This window comes from Bombina bombina, chromosome 3 (genome assembly GCF_027579735.1).
Source record: "Bombina bombina isolate aBomBom1 chromosome 3, aBomBom1.pri, whole genome shotgun sequence".
NCBI classification, from domain to species: Eukaryota; Metazoa; Chordata; class Amphibia; order Anura; family Bombinatoridae; genus Bombina; species Bombina bombina.
In genome coordinates, this window is record NC_069501.1 from 287,686,128 (window position 1) to 287,712,830 (window position 26,703).

Sequence of the window (26,703 nt, forward strand, 5' to 3'; positions counted from 1 at the left end):
ATAACTTCTCATTCTTTTCAGCTGTATTTTATTTCATTATATTTTTATTTTGCACCATAAATTGGGTATATGATATGATTTTCTTCATTGATGGCTAGTACTTTTTATTTCACAGTCATGAGTTTTCAAGGCAGTATTATACAATGCTTAGGAAACAAATGGTTTTATGTCAAATTTGATCTAGTCTTGCACTGTTTCTCTTTTAGACATGTGTAAAGGAATCAGATGGCAGTGATATGGATGATCTCTACTCTGATAAAAGTGAAGATCGACTGTCAGAGGCCAGTTGGGAGCCAGTGGATAAGAAGGAAACCGAGGTAATTATAGCAGTCTTGTATGCTTTCTAGATGGAGGGGATGAACACACATCCCCTCCATGTCTGTTTTTTTTGTTTTGTTTTTCACTAACCTCCTCAGTGGTTCTATTTTCACCTTATACTTTCCTAATTTCTTCACTTATATATGACTTTTTTCTTGCATGACATCCATGAATAAGTCTACATGGAATTATTTAGTTTTTTTTATTGCAAAGTCATACTGCAACTATCTTAAACACTGACAGAAGTAAAAGTGAGCTTAATGATTCCATTTATTTTATTAACTACAATTGTCTGTGAAGAGAGGTCAGTTGAAAATATTAAAAGAACATTGTACTCCATTTGAATGTGTTCCCAATCATCCATATGTTAAAACGAGACGGTAGCACTATTTAATCTCCCAGTGGGGGCATGAGAGAGAATGAGCTTTTTAAATCTTAAAGGGATACTATACCCAAAAATGTTCTTTCATGATCCAGATAGACAAATCTGATAAAGTAGGGTAGGGAAAGAAAGTGTTTCAGAAGCCCCACTAATCAATCAATAATATACTGGAAACAAAGTTCCTACATCAAAGTGTGGGGGTGCTCAATGCCAGTATTATAAATATTGACAAAAAACAAGAAAAAGGAAGGCACATACAGAGCGCTCAAATAGAAAGCATAAAAGAGGGAATGATAAACATATAACTTTTAATATATTAAATAAAAATGTATGTAGTGTGTGCAATAAAATGTAGATTAGAATACCAACATAGGTAGTGAATCCTAATAGCCTTAGAAATCCTTTAGCGAGCACAGAAACTATCGATAATAAAGTGACCCAACAAAAGACTACAGATTACCAATTTGCATGCAACACTGAAAAATTAACTAAAAAAAGGGGATGTAAACCTCCCAACAATTTAAAGGGACAGTCCACACCAGAATTTTTGTTGTTTTAAAAGATAGATAATCCCTTTATTACCCATTCCCCAGTTTTGCATAACCAACAGTTATATTAATATACTTTTTACCTCTGTGATTAACTTGTATCTAAGCCCCCTGATCACATGGCATTTTATTTATTATCTATTGACTTTCATTTTAGCTAATTAGTGCAGTGTCGGCCACAATCCACGGGCCTGATCACAATATTATCTATATGGTTTACATGAACTAGCTCTCCCCTGTTATGAAAAGCAAATTAAAAAGAATGTGATAAAAGGTGGCCTTTAACGGCTTAGAAATTATCATATGAGCCTTTCTAGGTTTAACTTTTTTTAAATAAGAATACCAAGAGAACAAAGCAAAATTGGTGATAAAAGTAAATTGGAAAGTTTGTTTAAAATTACATGCCCTATTTGAAACATGAAAGGTTTTTTGGACTTTACTGTCCCTTTAACTAAATAACACAAATTATGCTTACCAGATAATTTCCTTTCCTTCTGTACAGGGAGAGTCCACAGCTGCATTCCTTACTTGTGGGAACTACTGAACCTGGCCACCAGGAGGCAAAGACACCCCAGCCAAAGGCTTAAATACCTCCCCCACTTTCCTCATCCCCCAGTCATTCTGTCGAGGGAACAAGGAACAGTAGGAGAAATATCAGTGTAAAAAAAAATGTGCCAGAAGAAAAAATTAAAATTTAGGGCTACCCATCGCTACCCATCGGAGAACACGGCGGGAGGTGTGGACTCTCCCTGTACAGAAGGAAAGGAAATGATCTGGTAAGCATAATTTATGTTTTCCTTCTCAATACAGGGAGAGTCCACAGCTGCATTCCTTACTTGTGGGAAATTATATCCAAGCTCCAGAGGACACTGAATGCTAACGGGAGGTTAAAAAGAGAGGCAGCCCCTAATCTGAGGACACCACAGCCTGCAAAACCTTTCTCCCAAAGGCTGCTTTAGCAGAAGCAAAAACAGCAAATCTGATCCATACAGGCCTCATTTTTGAAGGCCCAAGAGAAAGCCACTGCTCTCGTAGAATAAGCCGTAATCCTCTGAGGAGGCTTAAGACCCGCTGACTCCTATGCTAAGCGGATGATACTTCTCAACCAAAAGTTAAGGAAGTCGAAGAGGCCCTCTGACCCCTACGCTTCCCAGAATAGATAACAAACAGAGACAAAGTTTGTCTAAATTCCTTCATAGCCTGAAGATAGAACTTCAAGGCACGAACCACATCCAGATTATGCAGTAGAGCTGCGCATCTTCACCTGTCTCACGATTCGATTCGATTACGATTATCATCGTAACTATTCGATACGATTCGATTCTACGATGCATCGCGATGCATCACGATTACTGCACTATTTCTGCCCAATTTTTAAATTTTTCAGAAAAAAAAATTCAAGAAGTCAAAGTATTGAAATAAACTCTTTTTTTATTTTATTAGCTCAAAAAAGGACACTCTTCCTGTGGCAAAGTCTGAACACAGCAGACAACAACAGTTTATAGAACAGTAAATACTAAATGGCAATTGTTGTATTGGTTTGGAAACAATATTATGGCATCAAACTGTAGTTACAGAGTACGTAGTGTAAAAAGTGCAGTGCTCACAGTGTACTTCTTCAGTAAAAGAAAATATTTAAATGTATATATTATATATTAGTAAGTACTAGTACACTATACACTTGTAAAGAAACATGAACAACAAATAAATGTCTAACCTATCTATGTTGGTTTTAATTTAATTTCTTTACTTACTTAGTAATAATAATATAATAGACATTAAATTAAAACCCAAATAGATAGGTTAAGCTTAAGTTACCACCATAATACCTTATTTGTGTGAAAATTGTCCTCAGAAAACAAAACATAAATCCCTTATAGGTACAAAATTACAGGTGCAGACCACTGTGCCTTCATGACTGTCAATTTGTGGCAAACAAACATCACGTGAAGAATCTGGAACACAACACACAGCACAGAGTGTGCACACAACACACATGTGATTGTGACATATACAATTAGTTTACACAGTTACAGACTTACAATAGTACTAGAGACTGAGAGAGAGACATTTAAAACAAGTAGCATTGTACTATAACTACAGTTTCTTCTTGATGATTATATTATCTTTATGGGATCACAAATATAATTAGTTAGTTATTAGTTACTGTTAAAGCAGTACTACACACAACTGAATAGTGACTGAGTCTGTCACTGAACAGTACACAGCAGTCACACACAAACAAACAATACATAAAAAAGGACACAGACATCAAGGAGTAAATCATGGTGAAGAAAGGGTGGCATGCCACTCACCTGAGGTGTGTGTGCTTTCTTTTTGTATTGTGCTGTTGTGTGTGGCACTGTGTGTGTGGTTGTACTGTCTGTAGTGTACAGTATATTTGTGATCCAATAAAGATTTACTCAAGGTTTACTCAAGGCTTTTCCTTCCCCTATAGTGGGGTTTGGCTTCAGTCTCACTCTCTGCATAGTGCACTCATAGACAGTTAGACAGTCACACTCACTAGACACTCAGACACTAGAGACACAGTGGGACACACACACAAACAAAAACATTCAATGGCACCACAGTCAGCCACAGTCACACTCACACTCATAGACACTTAGACAGTGACACTGGGACAGACACACAATCACATACAAACAAAAAAATTCAAAGGCAGTTAATACACTCATCTCACACACACTCATAGAGAATGAGATACATACAAACTTTTCAAACTGGCACTCACTCACAGACACACTCACACACTCATAAAGAGACAGTTAGACACTGCAGTACACACATTGTTATTGTTAACTGGTTGGTTATATTCGGTTAACCCCTACAGATCTGCCTGGGAGTGGGTGGGATGGCATTTGGGATTGGGATCATAAACAAAAACATATGATATCTTTCTTAAAGGGTCTATTTAAAATAGACAATTTTTTAGTGTGAATGAATAATATTAATAATCCCTTATGCAGTGTGCACTATGCACTCACTGCATTGCAAACAATACAGGGGTGTGCTGTAACAATAGCACAACATCTACAAAACAGAGCACTTCCTGATTGGCAAACATCACAGTAACACTAGAAGTAGTAATAGACATTATACAAGAAGTAGCATTGAACTACTAGATTTACTAACTTTGATTATCAATATCTTTATGGGATCACAAATATATTGTTACACAACACACACACAGTCACAGTCACACACAGTCAAACAATACCAAAAAAAACACACATCATAAAAAGAGTGAATCATGGTGAAGGGTGACACTGACTGACACGCACACATGAGGTGTGTGCAGTTGTGTGTTGTTTCTTTTGTATTGTGTGTGTGTGTGTGTGACTGTGACATGGTCGGTCGTGTCGTGTAGTGTACTAGTATATTTTGTGATCCAACAAAGATTTACTCAAGGTTTTAAGCTTCATTTTTCAAAAAGCTATAAGCTATATAACAGTAACAAATATAAAATAACTTAACAGTAGTCTGCACTGGGCAGTGGGGCACACAGCACTTTCTTCTGGATGTGCCAAAAAACATTAAATATTAATATTATAAACCTGAATCACTACTCAGAATTATGGAATATGTAGGTTTTTCTGTAAGAACACTAGTTGATCCACATGCTCTGGTTTGAGGGTGCTTCTTTTAGCCGTTACCACATCTCCTGCAGTGGAGAAAACCCGCTCTGCAGACACGCTTGTACCTGGGATACACAAGTATCGCTTTGACAAATGAGAGAGGAGGGGAAATATGACCTCATGTACATGCCACCATTTCAAAGGGTCTTCAGTGAGAGGCAGAGATGGGGCTTTACAATATTTCTCTATTTCCTCTTCAGCCTTGGCATAGGGGGTCTTGGGTTCTATTGTACCTTCAGTGTCAGTGAAAGACTGTCCCAGCAAAGTCATGAGAAGCGATGTGGACTTTCTTTTGGGAGGAGAAGGGTTATCCTCCTCGATGGCTGATTCTTCTTCCAGAGTTTCTTTTCCCTCAGGCAGTGGCACTTCATCCACGTTTGTCCTCCTAGATGTAACTGTACTAGTACACTCAATCTGTGTTTGAACAAAAGAATAGAAAAAATAGCATTCATTATTACCTCGAGCAGCCAGCCAGCTAATGCTATGTGTGTGCTCAGAGAGACAGTAATGCATAAATAAATGCATACAACAGCTCACATCTATTCAAGAAACATGATGCAATTAAAATTACCTCCAAGGATGCAGCCTCCTCAGTCACTCCTCTGTATATCTCCAATCTCTCCTCCTCTGTGAGAATAAAAGGCAGTCCCTTAAAACGAGGATCCAGGGCAGAGGCTGTATAAAGTATCTTCTTCTCTGCCTCACTGCTGTACCTCTTCAGGAGATCTGTTTTGATGGCATTCTTGATCTCATGGATCATGGGTGTGTCTCCCATGGTGTCTGTCATGTTCTGGAGCAGTTGTGCATTTAGAGGGGCAATGAGAGAAACAGTTGGATTGCGCTCTTCTGACATCAGTGTGGTTGCATCTTTCATTGGCTTTAATGCACTCACAGCATCCTCTGCATTTGACACATCTGTTTCGTTGAGAGTGCAGAGATCTGACTCACTTTTTCTGACTTCTGGAGACAACAATGTGGCACAGATTGCAGGTTGCTGTTCTAGGAACCTCTCGACCATGTCATATGAGCTGTTCCACCTTGTTGTCACATCAGTTATTAGCTTATGATTCTTCAGGCCAAGACATTTCTGTTTTTCTTTCAGACAGTGGTTTGCTGTAGTGCTGCGGTGAAAAAATGTTGATATTCGTCGCACTCTGCCTAAAAGCCTGGAGAGCGCGGCCACTTTCAGCGCCCGCTGGGATGCGAGATTCAGTGTATGGGCGAAGCATTTTACATGAGGGAATTTTCCAACTTGAGCAGCAACAATCATGTTCGAAGCATTGTCGGTCACAAGCACTACAGATTTATCGGACAGCTGCCATTCTTCCACGACACGAGACAGTAGCTCCGCCAGATGAGAACCCGTGTGAGACTCATAAACTGCTCTCGTTTGCAGCACATGCGACAAGATCTTCCAGTCCTTGCTAATGTAATGTGCAGTTACTGTTACATAAGACTCCGTCGTGACTGAAGTCCATGAATCACACGTTAGTGCGACTCGACTGGCTTGGCTCATTGATGCAATTACCTGAGCTTTTGTTTCTTGGTAGAGTGCAGGTATAACGTTTTCTGTTAAGTGATTGCGTGACGGGATCTTATAACGTGGCTCTAGTGTCTTCAACAGGTTGCGAAACCCAAGGTTTTCCACAACAGAGTAAGGCCGTAGGTCCTTCGCTATGAAAGTTGCCACAGCTTTGGTTATTCTCTTCCCTTTTTCAGAGTTGGGTGGCAAAGTTGACAGCATTGCATCAATTCTTGGCTGATGAGCTTCAGCTAGTCTTGTTATTTCCTTGGCAGTGGCACTGGCGACAGCGGCAGGGGTTAGCATCTCAGAGTGAAAACGTCTAACGTGATTTCTCAAGTTAGTAGTATTCCCTAGGTATTTAATTTTTGTGTGACAGGCTTTACAAACCGCGTGTGTCTTGTCCAATTCGTGCTTTCCAGTATGTTCATAAAATCCAAAATGTGCCCAGATGCTTGCTTTTAAAATGCTAGGTGCATTTTTTATCTCTCTATCTTTTTTGTCTCCCTCTGTCATTTTAGCATGACATGTACATATGTGACGGATGATGTTGTTGTCAACGTCAAACTCTGTCAGTGTTAAAAAAAAAAAGAAAATACACTAAGTTCCAGTTGTCAAAATGTCAAGCCGCAAATGTAAAATCAACAAGTACTAGTAACTTCAACTACTTTGCCAATGCCATACATTTTGCGAACATAAATTTTAAAACAAATTGCATTGTGATAATTGCAGGGGACATCACTCACTCACTGACACAGTTACTGTAATATATTACACACTTAAAGGTGCAAAAACCCAAACATTTACTTTCATGATTCAGATAGAGAATACAATTTTAAATAAACATCATAACTAACTCTTCTATTATTTAATTTGCTTCATACTTCTCAGATATCGTTTGTTGATGACATATTAGCAATGCATTGCACAGCACACACATTACTTACTAAGTATATAATACTTTGTGCACAAGGAGGAGGCTATGCATTTCAACAAAGGATAAGCAAATTATATAATAGGGAAAGTTGTTTAAAATTGCATGCACTTTCTTGAATTAATATATTATTAAAATATTAGAACTTCAGACCAGGCCATCCATCCATGTGAAAAACATGTAGATAATAGATACAGATTAGACTAATAGAGACATTATTAGACAATAATAGTATACTAAATTTATTTATAATACATTTTTTATATATGCAATATTATTCAATAATGCAGCAATTAATTATGCAGCAGCCTGAGCCTCAGTCAGCTCAGCATACTACGTTAAGTAAATAAGGCAAGTATTTAATTGTTACCCCTTATTGTGTAATAAATGTGATTGTGTACCCCTTATTGATTTGCTCTTACCTATTGGCAAGTAGTAGGCAGTTGAGGCAATAGGCAGGCATGGCAATGGCAATTATGGCATGGCATTGGCAAAATGTACAACGTTTTGGTAACTATTAACTAAACAAACAGTTAGTCTAATTCTCACCATAGGTCTCCTCCTCTGTCTCCCACAAAATAAAAATGAGCCCGCCGTGTAGCTGTAGTATACCGCCGTGTACCATCATCAATCTCAGGCAACAAACTCCTGCTTTGCTCCTACTGTGTAACTTCGGCACTTCAAGAGACCGCCCATGAGCGCCCATGTTGCTTTATTGGGTGACGTGACGTCAGTGACGTCAAAACGATGTACCGCGCACTTTCTTTTACGTTTCCTGGAGGCTGGTCACGTGGGTAACGTTAATCGATTATCGCGTCTCAGCGCATCGATGCAGAATCGTTTCATGCCGCATCGCGATGCATCGTCAAAACGATTATTTTTGACAGGCCTATTATGCAGTAAACGTTCCTTAGATGAAGAAGGATTTAGGCCATAAGAAAGGAGCCACAATTTCTTGATTGATTGATACAACCTTAGGAAGAAATCCTAACTTGGATCGTAGAACAGCCTTATCAGCATGGAACACCAGATAAGGAGGGTCGCATTGCAAGGCAGCAATCTCAGAGACTCTGCGCACAGAAGCAATAGCTAGTAGAAAAAGAACCTTCCAAGACAAACAACTTAATGTCAACCTCATGCATAGGCTCAAACGGAGCCCATTGCAAAACTTTAAGAACAAGATTTAAACTCCAATGAGGAGCATTGGATCTAAACACTGGCCTGATCCTAGTCAGAACCTTAACAAAAGACTGTACATCCGGAAGCTCAGCAGGCCTCTAGTGCAGTAAAACAGACAGGGCCAAAATCTGTCCCTTCAAGGAACTAGCTGAGAGGCCCTTCTCCAGTCCATCCTGGAGAAAAGAAAGAATCCTGGCAACCTTTACTTTGTGCCAGGACAAACCACACTCTTCAAACCAGAATATGTAGGTTCTCCACACCTTATGATAGATGCGACGAGTAACCTGCTTACGAGCTTGAATGAGAGTATCAATAACACTCTCTCAGAAATCCCTCTCTTGGCTAAGACTAATAGTTTAATCTCCATGCAGTCAGCCTCAGAGAATCTAGATTTTCTTCATAAATGGAAAGAGTTCACAGCTGCATTCATTACTTTTGGGAAATAAGAACCTGGCCACCAGGAGGAGGCAAAGACACCGCAGCCAAAGGCTTAAATACTACTCCCACTTCCCTCATCCCCCAGTCATTCTTTGCCTTTCGTCCCAGGAGGTTTGCAAAGAAGTGTCAGAAGTTTGTTTTGTCTCTTATGGAAGGTAGTACTCTTCGACATGGGATGGGAGTTTTAAGTAATCATGTCAGCCTCTCAGAGCCTCGGTGAAAGTTAGAGTCCGGAGATGCAGGGAAAGTCTTTCTGCGAAACCATCCCGACTCATATTAACAGCTCCCCAAGCAATCAGCGTTGTCGAACTTCACTGCCTGCTTTCCTCTCTCAAGTTCATTACGGAGGCGCTGCTACTATTCGTCACACTAGAAGGGCCGTGTTCCTGTTCCACGGCGTAGATTCCGGTAAGATCGTTCCATTTTAATTTATCAGAATGTACTGTATCTTATTTGTTTCCTGTAAGGTACTATCCTGCGGGATTTATTAAGTATAAAATATAGGGTCTCAGTGAGGCTTCTTTGGTTCTTGGAATCGAGGGTTAATATCTCCCGAGGGGGTTTATTGAACAGGGTTTTTTTTAATCATGTTTGTTATGTGGTTCAACCTGCTTACGTGTAGTGTTAACTGGGGCTCTTGGCTTAGTACATAGGGGCCTTTGGAACTGACGCGATCTTTTGGTTCGACGGGATTTTTGTTTTTGGACTGTACGGTTCACCTTGTGACTTGGACGTATTTACGTTCTGGTCTTCCATTTCTGCATTCCTGACCGTGTGGCGACTGAAAAATTTGGGTCTGCTAGTGTCTGGTTCTAGGAGGTCATGAGTGCCCCAGCCATTGTGGGTGTCAAGTGCCGTTTAGATTTTTTTTGTAGTCCATATTATTATATTCTCTACACAGTTATGGAGGATTCTGATGCTGAGACTCTTCAAATTTCAGATTCTTCGACTTGTGAAGAATGCGAATTGGCCCCGTTGACAGGTCAATCAGTTATGTTCGATATGCCGTATTAGAGCTCCTTGTTCCTCGGGCTCAGCGAATCAAGGGTCCGCTGAGCCATCCGCCTCTAGGGGTTCTGTCCTATGAGAGGCGAGTTCCCTACCGCTCCCTACTACTACACATGCAGGTAACCCAGATTATGTTAATCCTTCCTTGCAGGGCGGCTTGTTCCCCCCCGGGGGTTGCAGCTGGTTTTCGCTTTCACATATTTTAGGTTATTGTGCGTCTGCAAAGACCAGACGTTTATTTGCGTTTGTGCTCATGCCCGATTGTCCCAGGTCTCCCGGCCTTGGGTGGGCCTATACAGTTTCCTGTGGGTGTAGCTGTCCCTGAGTGTCGTGCCTTTCAATACAGAATAGCACGCCTTTGCGTTTTACTCAGACACGTTTCTGAGTTATTAGAGAGTCCTATCCTTAACGGATATGGGCATCCGCAGTATTCTACTTCGAATGGTTCACCTCATTAGACATGTGGGGCTGGCGTAATCTCCTGATTGTCGGTTATTGAGATCCTTCCCAGTTTTTGTTGGAAGATTAGGGTTCCGTTTGGCTGGTCCTGCGGGTATGCCTGTTTCTTCTTGGGCGTTTGCCTACGGGCTGCCTTATATTTTCTTTATCCAGTTAGGATGACTTTTATTTTGATTATATGTTTCCTTCGGGAACTTTTTCTGGGATCGATTCTCGCTGTTTACTTTTGCGGAAGTTGTTAAGGGACATGTTAATCCTATTTTTTGTCTGTTATTCTCTCCCCCTCTGAGGGAGGATTTAGGCGGCTTGACAGTTATGGCCCTGTTGCAGGCTGGTTCTGCTTGGGTTCAGATCTTCTGTCTCATGGCCTGTTCAGACACGTGGCGCCTGTTCTGCCTGGCTGGTCCGGTCGAGGCGCCGAGTGCTTACTTTATTATTTGGTTTCTTGTTTTTATTTTACAAGTTTCAGCTCTGGTTGACTAGGTCAGCGGCGTTCTGCTGTGTCACTCCTCTTCCTTCGGATTCTCTCGAGACTTAGAATATTCTTCCTCTTGTAGGAGGATTGGGGGTTTAGCGCCTCCTTACCGCTGGTTTCAGGCGGTTTGGCCTTTCGGAGGCTCTAGGAATTGTCCTGTTGGACGGAATCCTTCCGTGGTTCTCTAGTCAGTGAACTAGCCATGTGGGTTAGGTCTCCTTATGGGGCCCTGGGTTTCCCTTCGGGAGTTGGTTGCTCTCTTCTTTGAGACCCTTTGGATTTTGTACGTTGCTATATGTGAGGGGGGGTCTCCTTGGGGACCTGAAGTTCCCTTCGAGAGCGTTCTTTTGGACTCCGATTATAATGTTTCCCAGATTGGGGGATGCTCCGCATCCTTGGTTTCAGGTACTCCTCTGTCTCGTATTGTGAGGTGGAGACTAGCTTTTGATCGAGTGACTTTGCCCTCGTGGGATTCCCTTGCTTGGAAGTCTTGTGGCAGTCGAACGCCTATGGGCTCTAGCGTCTTGGTTTGAGATGCCTTAGCTCCTTTGGAGCGTTGGACTTCGGCATGGGGTGGTCTCTTCCTTGGGTCGGGACTTGCGAGGTGTTCTCGTTCTCCGGGTTCTCCTGGATATTACATTAATATGTCCCTGTGGGTCTGTTTTCTATATCAGACGGGGTGTTTACATTTCTGGGATATTGTTCGTTTTACACAATTGACTCGAACTTGTCACCGCCCTGGTTCTTCTGGTTGCTGAGGCTTTTGCTCAGCGTTTTCCCTTGTGGATCCCGTTGCGGGTTGTTACCGGTCTTTTCAGGATATAGGGCAGGTTTGGGGTTCTCTTGTTCTGGGAATTTTCGCTATGACCTTTAATCTGGCTAGTAGATCTGGTCACGGTTGGCCAGATTTCCTGAAGCCGCTACCCATTGGCTTTGCCTACGCTCAATGAACGGTTTCCCTTGCACTGTTTGCTGAAGTAACCTGATGGCTCCACGGTTCTGCAGACGAAGGGTTATAGGGTAACTGTTGCAGCTAATGCACTCTGTCTGTGCGCTAAGTTTTAAGGGATCTTTCCAGGTTCATCTGCGTTGGAGAGTGCTCTCTTATTCAGTGGGGGGGGGGCTGGTGTCTCGGGGGCAGGTGCTCTGTCTCTAATGGCCCTCTTTTTTTTCTTAGGGTGGGCTTGTTCTCCTATGGAGGCCTTGTTTTAGGACTTTTTCCTACATTCAGGAGATGGAACAGAGGGTTTAACTTATTTTGAGAGAGGCATGCTCTCTGGGTTGTTCTGTTCTATCTGGAGGTTTGATGGCTCTGTGTCGAGATGGACCTTTCTAGACTCTTCTGGGTCTTCAGCCTTGTCGACTGACTGTATGGAGTTTCGGGGGTAGGTCCCGAGCTCTGTGGAATGGCTGAAGCCATTCATCTCTTTTGTGACCGGGTGTCGGGGTTCTTCTGTTCCCCTTTTTTTGGACCAACTGACACTTGGGCTGGCCCGGCTGGGAGTAGGTCCTGAGATTGTTGCTCCTCGAGGGTGTCATGGGCCTATTTGAGGTTCTATGCTTCTCCCCTTATGAGACCTGTGTTTCGGTCTGGCGGCTGGGATTGCCTAGATATCTTGTTTAGCCGCATTTTACTTCTTAGTAAGTATTTCTCTCTGGGTCTTACTGATGATGGCAGTGTTTTTTTTACTTGGATGTTACCTCATCTGGGTCTGCTACACGTATTTGTGTTGAATACTTCAGTATTCTAAGTGCTGACAACTTGAGGATAAGTCTTCAGTTGTCATTTCAGTGCTTCCACTCGACGTTGAGAGTAAAAATCGCTATTCGGATGTCCGGTCCTAGACCTTGTGTTATTGTTGGTTTGGCCGTTGCCTCCCCTTATTTGTTGTGGCCTCATTTGGGTCTTTATGAGCTAAGCTCGTTCTGGGGGTCTTTCCTTTATGGAATTTTGTGGTGTCCTTTCGATTTTCTTTGTTTTTTTGTTTTGTATTTTTCTTGCCCTGTCCCTTTTTAGGAGTTTTGGGCTGGTGTTCCCTTCAATAGTAAGGGGAGTGTAATTGGGGTCTGACTGCTGGGCGACGTTGTCTCCTGGAGGACTGTTGGCTCAGTTGAGTCTGATTTTGCGGTCTCTAGCTAGGCTTCCGGACTATATGCGGGTCAGTGTCCTTGGGGCATTTTCATTTCAATGTTCTCGGCTTCGGATGAAGCAGGGTTTTGTTGGGTAGTAGTTTCAGGTCTGATGCCTATAGAATGGGCTGCCTCTTGTACCCTCCCGCATTGGCATTCAGTGTCCTCTATAGCTTGGGTATTGTTTTCCCAAAAGTAATGAATGCAGCTGTGGACTCTTTCCATTTATGAAGAAAAACATAAATTATGCTTACCTGATTTTTATGTGGGGCGTCTGTATTTTGATTCTTCTGGCTCCTTTTCATCCTGATATTTCTTCTACTGTTCCTTGTCCCTCAGCAGAATGACTGGGGGATGAGGGGAGTGGGAGAAGTATTTAAGCCTTTGGCTGGGGTGTCTTTGCCTCCTCCTGGTGGCCAAGTTCTTATTTCCCAAAAGTAATGAATGCAGCTGTGGACTCTTTCCATCTAAAGAAAAGAAAATTATCTGTTAAGCATAATTTATGTTTTTGATGAAGAAAGGGGCCTTGTTCCAGCAGATCCCTGCAACAAGGTAACCTCCAAGGAGGAGATGATGACATCCTCACTAGATTCGCGAACCATATCCTTTGCGGCCACGATGGAGCTATCGGTATCACTGATGCCTGCTCCTGTATGATTCGAGCCACCACTCAAGGAAGGAGTGGTAATGGCAGGAAAAGAGAAATTAGATTGAGCCTCCAAGGCACTGCTAATACATCTATTAGCTCCGTCTGAGGATCCCTGGACCTCGACCCATATCTGGGTCGCTTGGTATTGAGACGTGACGCCATGAGACCTATCTCCGGCGTTCCCCACCTGTCGCAATGTGGATCGCTGACAGTGAACAGTTGTAGGTCTCTGCTAGGGCTGCAACTAACGATGATTTTCATAATCGATTAATCGGCTGATTATTTTTTCACTTAATCGACTAATTGGATTAAAAAAGAATCAATAACTGTTTCCTATATTTAAAATAAAATTCACATATTGAGTGTTATAAATATAAACTTTAGACTAAAACTTTACATTAACACAACTGTTTGTCCAATTTTTAAGCAGCAGAACACTGTTTTATAATTAAGCAGAACAAAACCACAAACTGTTTGAAAAGAGGTAGAATTAGAAAGACTATAACTGTTAATAACATTCTGTTATTCACTCTTTCAGAAACTTTGCATTGAAATGCAAAAATGTCAACATGTCCACATGCTCCTGGCTGAGGCTGGCTCTCTTTTTGCAAGTAATTTTGCCTGCAGCAGAGAAGAGGCACTCAGATGGTGTTGAGGTGTCTGAGATGCATAATTAAAATTTTGCCAATTTCACCGAAGTGGGATATTTATCTTTGTTAGCTTCACGACTGCAACGTGTTTTCCACCTTGGCAAGGAGCCTCTCAACAAACTAACTATTTCTTATACTGTCCTGAAGAAGTGAAAAGTAAACATCTGTAGATGTCCTTCAGGCTAAGTGCATAAAACCCAATACCATGTGCAGAAGCTCATTGGAGTGAAGCAGCTGGTGTCATGTACAGACCAACTAATCGATTATGAGATTGTTGACAACTATTTTCATAATCGATTATTATTGATTATAACGATTAGTTGTTGCAGCTCTAGTCTCCGCCCACTCCAGAATCCAAGATACTTCCCTCATTGCTAGGGAGCTTCTCGTTCCCCCTGATGGTTGATGTAAGCCACTGAGGTTATATTGCCTGATTTGGAATCAGATACATTGGGACAAACACAGTAGGGGCCAAGCCTTCAGAGCATTGAATATTGCCCGAAGGTCTAGAATGTTGAACGGGAGGGAGCTCTCCTCCTGCGTCCACAGGCCCTGCACCTTCTTGGTGCCCCAAACAGCTCCCCATCCTAACAGACTTGCATCCGTAGTCACAGTCACCCAGGATTGTCTTAAAAAGGATGTCCCTCGGGACAGGTGATCCAGACAGAGCCACTAAGAGAGCGATTCTCTCGACCGGATGTCCAGAGAAATCTGTTAAGACCGATCCAAATGATCGCCGTTCCACTGCCTCAGCATGCATGGCCTGAGGTGGAACCTGGCAAAGAGAACGATGTCCATGCTGGACAGCATGAGACCAATTGCCTCAATACACTGAGCCACAGATGGCCTTTAGGATGCCTGGAGGGCAAGACATGTTGAAGCTAGCTTGCAACTTCTCTGGTCTGTTAGAAATATTCTCATGTCTATGGAATCTATTATTGTGCCCAGGAATTCCACACAGGTGCTTGTAATAAGAGACCTCCTTTTTCTATTTATCTTCCCTCCGTGGGATCAAAAAAGACAGAGGAGACATTCCGAAATGTCTCCGCTAGACAAAACGATGGTGCTTGTACCAGAATATCGTCCAAGTAGGGAGCTACTGCCACACCCCGGGTTCTGGCAACTGCTAGAAGAACCCCTAGAACCCTCGTAAAAATTCTTGGGGCAGTAGCTGGACCAAACAGAACTGCAATGAACTGGAAGTGGTGGTCCAGGAACGCAAACCTGAGGAACTGGAAGTGCTCCCTGTGGATTGGATGGTAAAGGAATGCCTCCTTCAGATCTATAGTGGTCATAAACTGCCCTTCCTGAATTAAGGGATGGATGGACCTTGTTGTCTCCATCTTGATGAGGGGACATTTAGAAATTTGTTTAAGCACTTTAGGTCCAGAACTGGACGGAAAGATCCCTCCTCCTTTGTGACCACAAAATTGTTTGAATAGTACAAACCTCTCTCTGCGATAGGCACTGGGACAATGATTTTAAAAGAGGACAGATCCCTTACGCACTCCAGAAAGGCTTCCCTCTTTCCTAGTCTTGAAGACAGGTTGAGAGGATGAATCTGCCCCTGGGTGGATGAGCTTTGAAACCTATCTTGTAACCCCCCTGAGCTATGACCTCCAGGACCCAAGGATCCTGTACGTCCCTGAACCAAGCCTCTGAAAGAACGACAGTCTGCCCCCTACATGATCCAACATAGGACCGGGGGCCGCCCCTTCATGCGGAGTTAGTCTCTGCAGGCTTCTTGCTCTGCTTGGATCTCTTCCAGGACTAAGACGGCTTTGCCCTGACGCTGGGCTTTTATCAGAACTAAAGGAATGAAAATATGAACTTTGTCCCTTAGATTTGTTCTCCTTATCTTACGGTATGAAGGCACCCTAGGCCTCTGAAACCGTGGAGATAGTCAAACAAACTCTTTCCCTTAAAGGAGAGGGAAAGAGACTAGACTTAGAAGTTATATCTGTAAGAGCGCCTTACGGGCCTGAACAGCAAACCTGAAAACAGAACCCTCCACCTCAATCATTTTTGTGAAGGAGACGCACCAAAAGGTAGCTGTTCCAGCAACTGCGGCAGCAAGTTCCGCCTGTAAAAGATCCCATAGATTAAATCATCCTCTTTTCCATTCTTATATCTGGCGGTTGTATGAACAACGAACTATCCTCACACAGGCTAGAATTACGTGTGGCAAGCGTGTAAATAGAGCCAACCAAGTAGGGATGGGAATAAGAAAACCCACCCCCATAGAGAGCCCGGAACCGGGATCCTTAAAAGGCAGACGGGAAGAGGAATCTAATCCTGTCCCACTCGTCCTTAATAATGATTGCCAGCAAATTTAGGACCCAGAGGTTCATCTGGCAGCTCGGCCTTTGGAAGCTCTAATGTAGTCAAAAACTCCTTTAGTAGAAAGCGTAAACGTTCTGTCCTAAATCTAAAACCTGAATCCTCCACAGGTGAAGGATTATAAGCAGCAGACTCCAACCCTGAATGTTCATACTCTGAAGTTTCAGATAGAACCTCATCCTACTGATAACTTATCAGATATATCCGACAAATTACATTATGCCACCTGGGCAGGAGTGCAAGATTTTGCTTGCATTTAGCAGTGCGAGGGAAAGCACTAATGGCCGCAGACAACACCATATGAAACTATGAGTAAGCGCTTATTTGCGCAAAACATGTTAGATAGCTAATACCCTCGTTTGACTTGTTGTGTCTTTCTCTTTTTAGCGGAATAAACTGTTTTTTTATCTGTTGCTCAGCAGCCATCCTTCCTTTTTTGCCTCAGTCTTTGCGGTAGCCTCCGCCTTTTGGTTGGCTCCACACACCCCTATTTTTTGGAGTTGGTCTGTTCCTCTTATCCATTCTCTTCCTGCGGAAGTTCCCTGTAGCAGCACGTCTTTTCTCTGCCATAGGAAACTGCAGTAACGTCTGGTGAAAAAAAACTCCAGATGGAGGATTAGCAGTGCAATGAGAAGCTGCATGTGTATAAAAAGATGCATGTAGGGTGTGTACCTCACTGGACGAGGACTCCTCAGAGGTGGGCGGCTCAGTGGTATCAAACATGTCAACCTTATTTGATATAATCCCCTTATCAAGGCATATGGAACATAATTGAGAGGGTGGAAATTCCAGAGCTCCTTCATAATATAAACAGGCATTACTCATTAAAATAGAGGGAGAACCCTCAAATGAATCAGAATCTTCCATAGCTAAAGTACGATATGCGGAGGACTACAGAAAAAATATAACTTTATTTTAAATTAAAAAACGGCACCTTTATCCCCCAGTGGCTGGGGCACTCACCACCTCCTATGACCCAGACAGAACAGAGATAAAACTCCTCTCCGGTAGTAACTCTGTCAAGAGAAAGGAAACGGGAGCCTCGACCATTCCGGTCACATGGTGCGCAATGCAAGACCGTCCCTGCTATGAGAAAAAGCACGCCAAGCTTTTAAGCTGCGCAACCTTCAAAGTGAAAGTGAAACCTGTATGTTCCATCTTAGCCTATGAGCCTATAAACATCTTAAACATAAAGCAGCATAAAATCAAATAAAGCATATATGATTAAACCTAAATGTTTATAATCCCCCTCAGGAGATATTATCCCTTGATTCCATATAGATAAAAGGAGCCACATGGTGACCCTGTCTTCTAGCGTTTGCAATATGTGTAAAAATTGAAACGATCTTACTGGAATCCATGCTGTGGAACAGAAGCACAGCCTCTCAAGTGTGACAGTCTTGTAGCATTGCTCCTGACATCGAGTGAGAAAAAGCAGGCAGTGAACCTCGTCAACACTGATTGCTAAGGAGCTGTTAATCTGACTCCAACTTTCGTCAAAGCTCTCACTGAGAGGCTGACAAGACTACTTAAAACTCCAGTCCCATCTCGAAGGGCAGATACCCTTCCTAAGGAACTACTCCAAAATCTTCTGACACTTCTCTGCCAACCTCCTGTGACGAAAGGCAAAGAATGACTGGGGGATGAGGGAAGTGGGGGAGGTATTTAAGACTTAAGCTGGGGTGTCTTTGCCTCCTCCTGGTGGTCAGCTTCAGTATTTCCCACAAGTAAGGAATGCAGCTGTGAACTCTCCCTGTATTAAGAAGGAAAACATTTAACGCTTGCAAAAAGAGGGCAATCCGTGCAGTCACTATGGTTCTATTAGGACAAATGGAGAGATTTCAAATAGATAAAGCTGGAGGACTCAGATTATACGCCTGATGCACATTTCACCAAAAACGTTTTTCTCAAAGGCTAACCTGAGTGCGTCTAGCAGTCACGTGACCCGTAATTACGTCACGTGTAAATATGTCAGACTAAGTCTGATAGTATGTTCTGTAAGTATAAAGCACAGGAAAAGGCTTAGAGTATTTGTATACATCACATAATAGTTTTAAGCCCTCACGATCAGGACCCATGTAAATGGACATTACATACTGTCATATTCATGCGCAAAAGCCATGCAGAGTTGATCAAACAATGTGCATACTAAGCGCTTTTATGACCTGAGAAGATCAGATTATCATTTGGCCAAATTAAATCAGTGTATTTTATGAGACTAATACGGACAGGATTACGTTCAGTTGAAATTCAGTGTGTTCTCTACTATGCCCAGAGTATTATTGGTTAAAATCTTTCTGTGCTGGTTTGGCTTATAGGAGGATAACCTGTTACTACCAATATAGTTATTTCACATTCGTTCTTAAATGGATTCAATAGATCAATACAGATAGAGCATGCAATTTTAAGCAACTTTCTAATTTACTACTACTATTCATTTTTCTTCGTTCTCTTGCTATCTTTATTTTAAAAGCAGAAATTTAAAGCTTAGGAGCCAGCCCATTTTAGGTTCAACACCCTGGATAGTGCTTGCTTATTGGTGGCTACATTCAGCAAACCAATAGGCAAGCATAACCCTGGTTCTGAACCAAAAATGTGCCGGGTTTTAAGCTTTACATTCTTGCTTTTTAAATAAAAATAGCAAGAGAACGAAGAAAAATTGATAATAGGAGTAAATTAGAAAGCTGCTTAAAATTGCATGTTCTATCTGAATCATTAAAGAAAAAAATTGTGTTTAATGTCCCTTTAACCTCTTGAGTGCTAACGACGGCTCAGAGCCGTCGTTAGCACTCACCTACCTTGAGAGCAATCTGGGGGCTCCCATCAACTCCCACCCCGGCGATCGGGCCTGTATAGTGACAGGCATCGCCGGGGCTTCCCGTTACGTGTGGTGACGTCACGCGCAATGACGTGATGACGTCACCGTGCAACTTTATTTAAAAATTATAGAGGTCAAGATAGGGAAAGGGGCCATGCTGCTTAGAAGCCTGTATCTCAGGCATCTAAGCAGCTACAGACTCCCAAGACCCACCGTTGGAAAGGTAATCTCATAACCTTTCCAACTGTATAGGTCGTGGGGATCTGGGGAAAAGTAAAAAACTAAAAATTTGCTATTCAATACCTAACTATGTTTAGATATAGATTACATTAGCAGGTCTGCTTTACCTGCAGGCTCAGCCCATTGTTTTATTCATGCCCTTGAGAAGAACAGGTAATGTTTTTAATGAGGAAAAACAGCTTTTTCAAATAAAATAAACAAATACAAATGGACAATTTCCCATACACAGTAAAGGGACAGTAAACACCTTGTAATTACAGAATGCTTCTGTAAAGTTGCTATAGCATAAAATATCAGCCAACTATTTTCCCTTATTTGAAGGAACCAGTCTAGACTTTAGTCCACAGACAACAAGGCTAGTCACGGCTAAAATGTTAGTATAGAGTGCATTGTCTTGAAGTGGTTATCTGAGAAAACTTATTACTGACAGACATGTAGCAGGGTGCAGTTTAAGTTCTGGAAATTAGACATTGATTAATTTATAGAGCTAAATTACATGAAAAGGGGGCAAAATAAATAATAAAAATAAATTGCAAATCAGTTTCATTACAAATAACTAAACATTTTATATAAAAATCTTAAAGGAATAGTCTAGTCAAAATTAAACTGTCATGATTCAGATAGAGCATGCGATTTTAAGCAACTTTCTAACTTACTCCTATTATAAATTTTTCTTCGTTCTCTTGGTATCTGTATTTGAAAAAGCAAGAATGTAAGCATAGGAGCGGGCCCATTTTTGGTTCAGCACCTCGGGAAGTGCTTTCTGATTGGTGTCTAAATTTAGAAAGCACCAAAAATGGGCCGGCTCCAAAGCTTACATTCAAATAAAAATACCAAGAGAATGAAGAAAAATTAGTAATAGGAGTAAATTAAAAAGTTGATTAAAATTGCATTTTTTATCTGAATCATGAAAGTTTAATTTTGACTAGATTATTCCTTTAAGACAAAGTTGTTTAATGTTAGGGAGTAGTACAGTGTCCCTTTAATGACATTCTAAGACTAAAGAAACTGCATCACAAATCTATTTTCTTTTGCAGGTTACAAGATGGGTTCCAGACCATATGGCCTCACATTGCTTTAACTGTGACTGTGAATTTTGGTTAGCTAAACGTAGACATCATTGCAGGTAAAGTATTTAATCTTGTGATCTATAAGAATTTAAAAACATTTTGCTTAGTGTTTCTAAGTTACCTCCTCCTGGTCATATGTCGGAGTATCTAAACTGGTATTTTTTTGTTATATGAACATCTCTTCTATCTATGCCTAAACTTTACGAAAAACAACTACAGTGCAATTCTATATAGATAATAACTTATGTACTCATGAGACTCCACTTTGGTCAATTTTTTTTTTCTCTAGTCGTCAACTAATCTTTTCATTATCATTTCCAACATTCAGCACACAGGGAAAAGATACAGATCAGTCCTACTACAATGTACCAGACACCTGTTCAATATGGAGAATTTTGACAACCTGCAATAGAAATGTATTTTCCAATTTCTAAATTAAAATTTTGAAGGGACTGTAAAATCAAAATGAAATTGTCATGATTCAGATAGAGCATGCATTTAAACAACTTAAACTATTATGTAATGTGTTTCATTCTCATGGTATCTTTTGTTGAAAATCATACCAAGGTAGCAGCAGAAATGCACTACAGGGAGCTATCTAGTGATTAGTGGCTGCACAAAAGTGCCTCTTTTCATTGGCTCATTTAAGAAATTAATATATCAGATAAGCATAAATTTCGTTTTTTTAACCCCTTAAGGACCAAGGCCATTTTTCAATTTCTTTCCCTTAAGGACCAGGGCTATTTTTACATTTCTGCGGTGTTTGTGTTTAGCTGTAATTTTCCTCTTACTCATTTACTGTACCCACACATATTATATACCGTTTTTCTCACCACTAAATGGACTTTCTAAAGATACCATTATTTTCATCATATCTTATAATTTACTATTAAAAATATTATAAAATATGAGGAAAAAATGGAATAAAAACCACACTTTTTCTAACTTTGACCCCCTAAAATCTGTTACACATCTACAACCACCAAAAAACAACCATGCTAAATAGTTTCTAAATTTTGTCCTGAGTTTAGAAATACCCAATGTTAACATGTTCTTTGCTTTTTTTTGCAAGTTATAGGGCCATAAATACAAGTAGCACTTTGCTATTTCAAAACCACTTTTTTTCAAAATGAGCGCTAGTTACATTGGAACCCTGATATCTGTCAGGAATACCTGAATATCCCTTGACATGTATATAATTTTTTTTAGAAGACATCCAAAAGTATTGATCTAGGCCCATTTTGGTATATTTCATGCCACCATTTCACCGCCAAATGCGATCAAATAATAAAAAATGTTCACTTTTTCACAAATTTTTTCACGAACTTTAGGTTTCTCACTGAAATTATTTACAAACAACTTTTGCAAGTATGGCATAAATGATTGTAAATGCTTCTCTGGGATCCCCTTTGTTTAGAAATAGCAGACATATATGTCTTTGGCGTTGCTTTTTGGTAATTATAAGGCCCCTAGATGCCGCTGCGCACCACACATGTATTATGCCCAGCAGTGCAGGGGTTAATTAGGTAGCTTGTAGGGAGCTTGCAAGGTTAATTTTAGCTTTAGCATAGAGATCAGCCTCCCACCTGACACATCACACCCCAGGATCCCTCCCAAACAGCTCTCTTCCCTCCCCCATCCCACAATTGTCCCCGCCATCTTAAAGGGACAGTATATACTCATTTTCATATAACTGCATGTAATAGACACTACTATAAAGAATAAGATGCACAGATACTGATATAAAAATCCAGTATAAAACTGTTTAAAAACTTACTTAGAAGCTGTGAGTTTGGCTCTGTTGAAAAGGCAGCTGGAAAGGCCTCTGCAAGTGGCAAATAAGACACTCCCCCCTCCCCCTTCTTTTGCATATGAAAAGACCCTTTACACAAACAGCAGCAAGCTGGAGAAGGTAGCTGACGGTATTCACATAAAACTTTGGGGCTTGGTTAGGAGTCTGAAAATCAGAGCAATGTTATTTAAAAATAAGCAAAACTATACATTTATTTAAAAAAAAAACTTTATGGGCTATATAAATAGATCATCTACAAAACATTTATGCAAAGAAAAAATGAGTGTATAATGTCTCTTTAAGTACTGGCAGAAAGTCTGCCAGTACTAAAATAAAAGGTATATTTAAAAAAATAATAATAATAATAATTGTATAGCATATTTACATATGCTGCTGTGTAGGATCCCCCTTAGCCCCCAACCTCCCTGATCCCCCCCCAAACAGCTCTCTAACCCTCCCCCTCTACCTTACTGGGAGCCATCTTGGGTACTGGCAGCTGTCTGCCAGTACCCAATTTAGAAAAAAATGCCTTTTTTTTATATTTTTTTATTATATATTATAGACAAACCACCACCCCCTCCCAGATCCCTTACAATTAACATTGCCTGCTGTCCCCCCTTCCCCCCTGTCTCCCACTTATCAATTAACTTTGTTTCTGTAGTATAGCAGTTCCCACCCGCTCCCTCCCCGTGCACACGCCCGCCCGCCGCTCCCCGTGCACGCGCGCGCTCATAACAATCCCACCCCCTTCTCTCTCTTCAATCTTACATCGATGGCCGCCCACCCGCCTCCCACGTCGGCTCCCACCCACCAACTATTGCGGCCATTGATGCCGGTGCAGAGAGGGCCACAGAGTGGCTCTCTCTGCATCGGATGGGGGAAAAATGTTATTGCAGGATGCCTGCAATAACTGTAAAGCGGCTGGAAGCGATCAAGATCGCTTCCAGCCGCTTTAATCCCCAAAGTCGTACAAGGTACGTCGCTGATCTTTAAAGACCAGGTTGTGTGCGACGTACCCTGTACGACTCGTGTCGTTAAGGGGTTAAAGTTACATGAAACCCCTAATTTTTCTTTTGTGATTCAGATAGAACTGTTTTACTTCTATTATCAAATTAGTTTCATTCACTTGGTATCCTTTGTTAAAGGAGCAGCAATGCACTACTGGGACCTAACTTAAGCATGTGTTAAGTTAGGTCCCAGTAGTGCATTGCTGCTCCTTTAACAAAGGAAACCAAGTGAATGAAACTAATTTGATAATAGAAGTAAAAACTGTTCTATCTGAATCACGAAAGAAAAATTAGGGGTTTCATGTAACTTTAAAAAACGAAATTTATGCTTAGCTGATATATTAATTTCTTAAATAATGGTGAGAGTCCACGAGTCATCACATGTGGGAATATTCCCCCCCTGGCCACTAGGAGTATGAAATAGATACCCAAACACACCAGAGCTTTAAATCCCTCCCAGTTCCCATAGTCCTCAGTCATACATATAGCCAAGTAGATGAGGAAAAATGAAAAGCAGAAAAGATAAAGTAGGGCAAAGAAGAGCAAAAACAAGTACCGCTGCCACTTGAACAAAAATAAATGGTGGGGCTCATGGACTCTCACCATCATTAAATAAATAAATGAATGTATCAGGTAAACATAAAATTATTTTTCTTTCATCAGATGGTGAGAGTTCACAAGTCATCACCTGTGGGAATAAATGCACAAGCAGTATAGTCCATTAAATCACCGGGAAATAAGGGGAGACAGTCAAGGCAAGATGTTACTATTCAGGCACTACGGCCCTCAGAACTTTCCTATAAAGGCAGCCTCAGAAAAAGCATACACATCAAAGTGATACAACTTTGAAAAAGTGTTTAAAGAAGACCAAGTAGCTGCCTTACAAATCTGATCAATAGAAGCTTCATTATGAAAAGAAGTAGCAACTGCTCTCATGGAATGAGCAGTAATGAGCTCAGGGGGAGTTTTCCGCTTGAACAAATAAGCCTTACGAATTAAAGCTTTAAACCCAGCTGCTTTAAGTAACAGCTATAGCTTTCTGACGTTTGTGAAGCCCAGAAAAATGATCCAATAGCGGAGAAGAAATTCTGAAAATGTATAATATTTGAGAGCTCTTTCAACATCCAAGTTGTGGAGAAGATGCTCCTTAGAATTCTTAGTTGCTGGATAAAAAGAAGGAACCACAATTTCCTGATTGATAGTATTGGTAGATACTACCTTAGGAAGAAAAGAATAGGTAGGGCAAAGGAGCCCTAACCCAATTTAAAAAAAAAAAAAAAATCAGGAAAGGAGGTTTGCATGACAACGTTGGTTTAATTTTAGAGCCTGAACAAATGTTTGAAAGTCAGAAATTATAGCAATTTTCTCATTAAACAAAACCGAGCCAAAATCTGACACTTGAATAAACTGACTCATTACAGGGACAGCCTATTTGAAAATTTGTATTGTTTAAAAAGATAATCGCTTTATTACCCATTCCCCAGTTTTGCATAACAAACACTGTTATATTAATATACTTTCCTTCTTAATATGAGGAGAGTCCACGGCATCATTCCTTACTGTTGGGAAATACTGAACCTGGCCACCAGGAGGAGGCAGAGACACCCCAGCCAAAGGCTTAAATACTTCCCCCTACTTTCCCTCATATCCCAGTCATTCTTTGCCTTTCGTCACAGGAGGTTGGCAGAGAAGTGTCAGAAGATTCCCTTCGATTCTACCCTTCGAAATGGGACTGGAGTTTTAAGTATTATATCAAAAAAAGAGAGGGGGGGTAAAGAGTAATGGAGTGTCTTATTGTTGCCCCATAAATAAATTCAACAACTTTTTGTATATTCTCATATCCTAATCATTCTCATAATATAGAGAAATGTAAATAACCAATATAGGTCAGAAGCCAATATAAGTCAAATTAAAGGTATATGTAAATCGAAAAAACGGAAGGGGGGTGCTCACTGTCCTGTATCACAGTATATAAAAAGGAGAGAAAAGTGGACAGTATCTGAGCACTCAAACTATAAGATTCAATGTAATGGTAAGAAAACGTCACTGAGGTCTAAATTATATGTGCTTTAAAACTTAACATTTATTATTATTAGAATAAAATAAGTGATGAACACTAACAGTAATAAAACTTAGATTAAAATTAGATAAGATCTCATGTGAAAATGAGTACCAGTGATACCATAAACTGGAAATATTAAGAATGAATGGGAAAGACTTGGATCCTCTTTTTTTCCCCTTCTTCTTTTAAGAAATTGTTCCCGGTTCCTGACTCCCAATTAGAGAGTGTGGGGGTCAGTCCCTAAGGTGTCTGGAGCTATTTCCACGCTTGCTAAGCGCACCACTATCCCGCTTGAGGATAGTTCGTCGTTTAAGGAGCCCATGGATAAGAAGCTGGAAACTCTGTTAAGAAAGATGTTTCAGCACACAGGATTTTTATTTCAGCCTGTAGTGAAAGTTGCTGCGGTGGCTGGAGCCGCTACCTATTGGTGTGACTCTGTCGGAAATGATTTAGGTGGAATCTCCCCTCAATGAAATCCAGGAAAGAATTAAGGCCTTGAGGGTAGCTAATTCGTTTATTTGTGATGCAAATATGCAGATTATTCGCTTGAATGCCAAGACATCAGGCTTTTCTGTTCTAGCCCGTAGGGCTCTATGGTTGAAGTCTTGGTCTGCTGACATGACTTCAAAATCTAGATTGCTTTCCCTTCCATTTAAGGTGAAGGTTATTTTCAGTCCAGGACTGGACTCTATCATATCCACGGTCACTGGAGGCAAGGGTGCCTTTTTACCGCAGGATAAGAAGACTAAAGCTAAAGGACAGCGTCCTAATTTTCATCCCTTTCATTCGGATAAGTCCAAACACCAGCTGCCCTCTGTGAAACCTTATCAGTCCAAGGGAACTTGGAAACCATCTCAATCTTGGAACAAAGCTGTCTTCAAGACCAGGAAAATTACACGCCTTTCTAGGGTTCGTGAGGGAACTCTCCTCCCTAGGAGTCATTGTGCCATTACCTCTAGCAGAGAGAGGTCTGGGATACTACTCAAACCTTTTTGTGGTCCCAAAGAAGAAGGGTACGTTTTCGCC

The 26,703-nt window shown here is 41.1% G+C and overlaps 1 protein-coding gene across 2 annotated transcripts in view; it reads left to right on the top strand.

The window, feature by feature from the left end:
• MTMR4 (myotubularin related protein 4) overlaps positions 1 to 26,703 on the top strand; it is a 309,719-nt gene that overhangs the window by 252,736 nt on the left and 30,280 nt on the right. For both annotated transcript variants that reach the window (XM_053706345.1, XM_053706344.1), the window contains 2 exons: positions 207 to 317; positions 20,784 to 20,872. In XM_053706345.1, the coding sequence (XP_053562320.1) occupies positions 207 to 317; positions 20,784 to 20,872 (200 nt within the window). The remainder of the gene's footprint in view (positions 1 to 206; positions 318 to 20,783; positions 20,873 to 26,703) is intronic.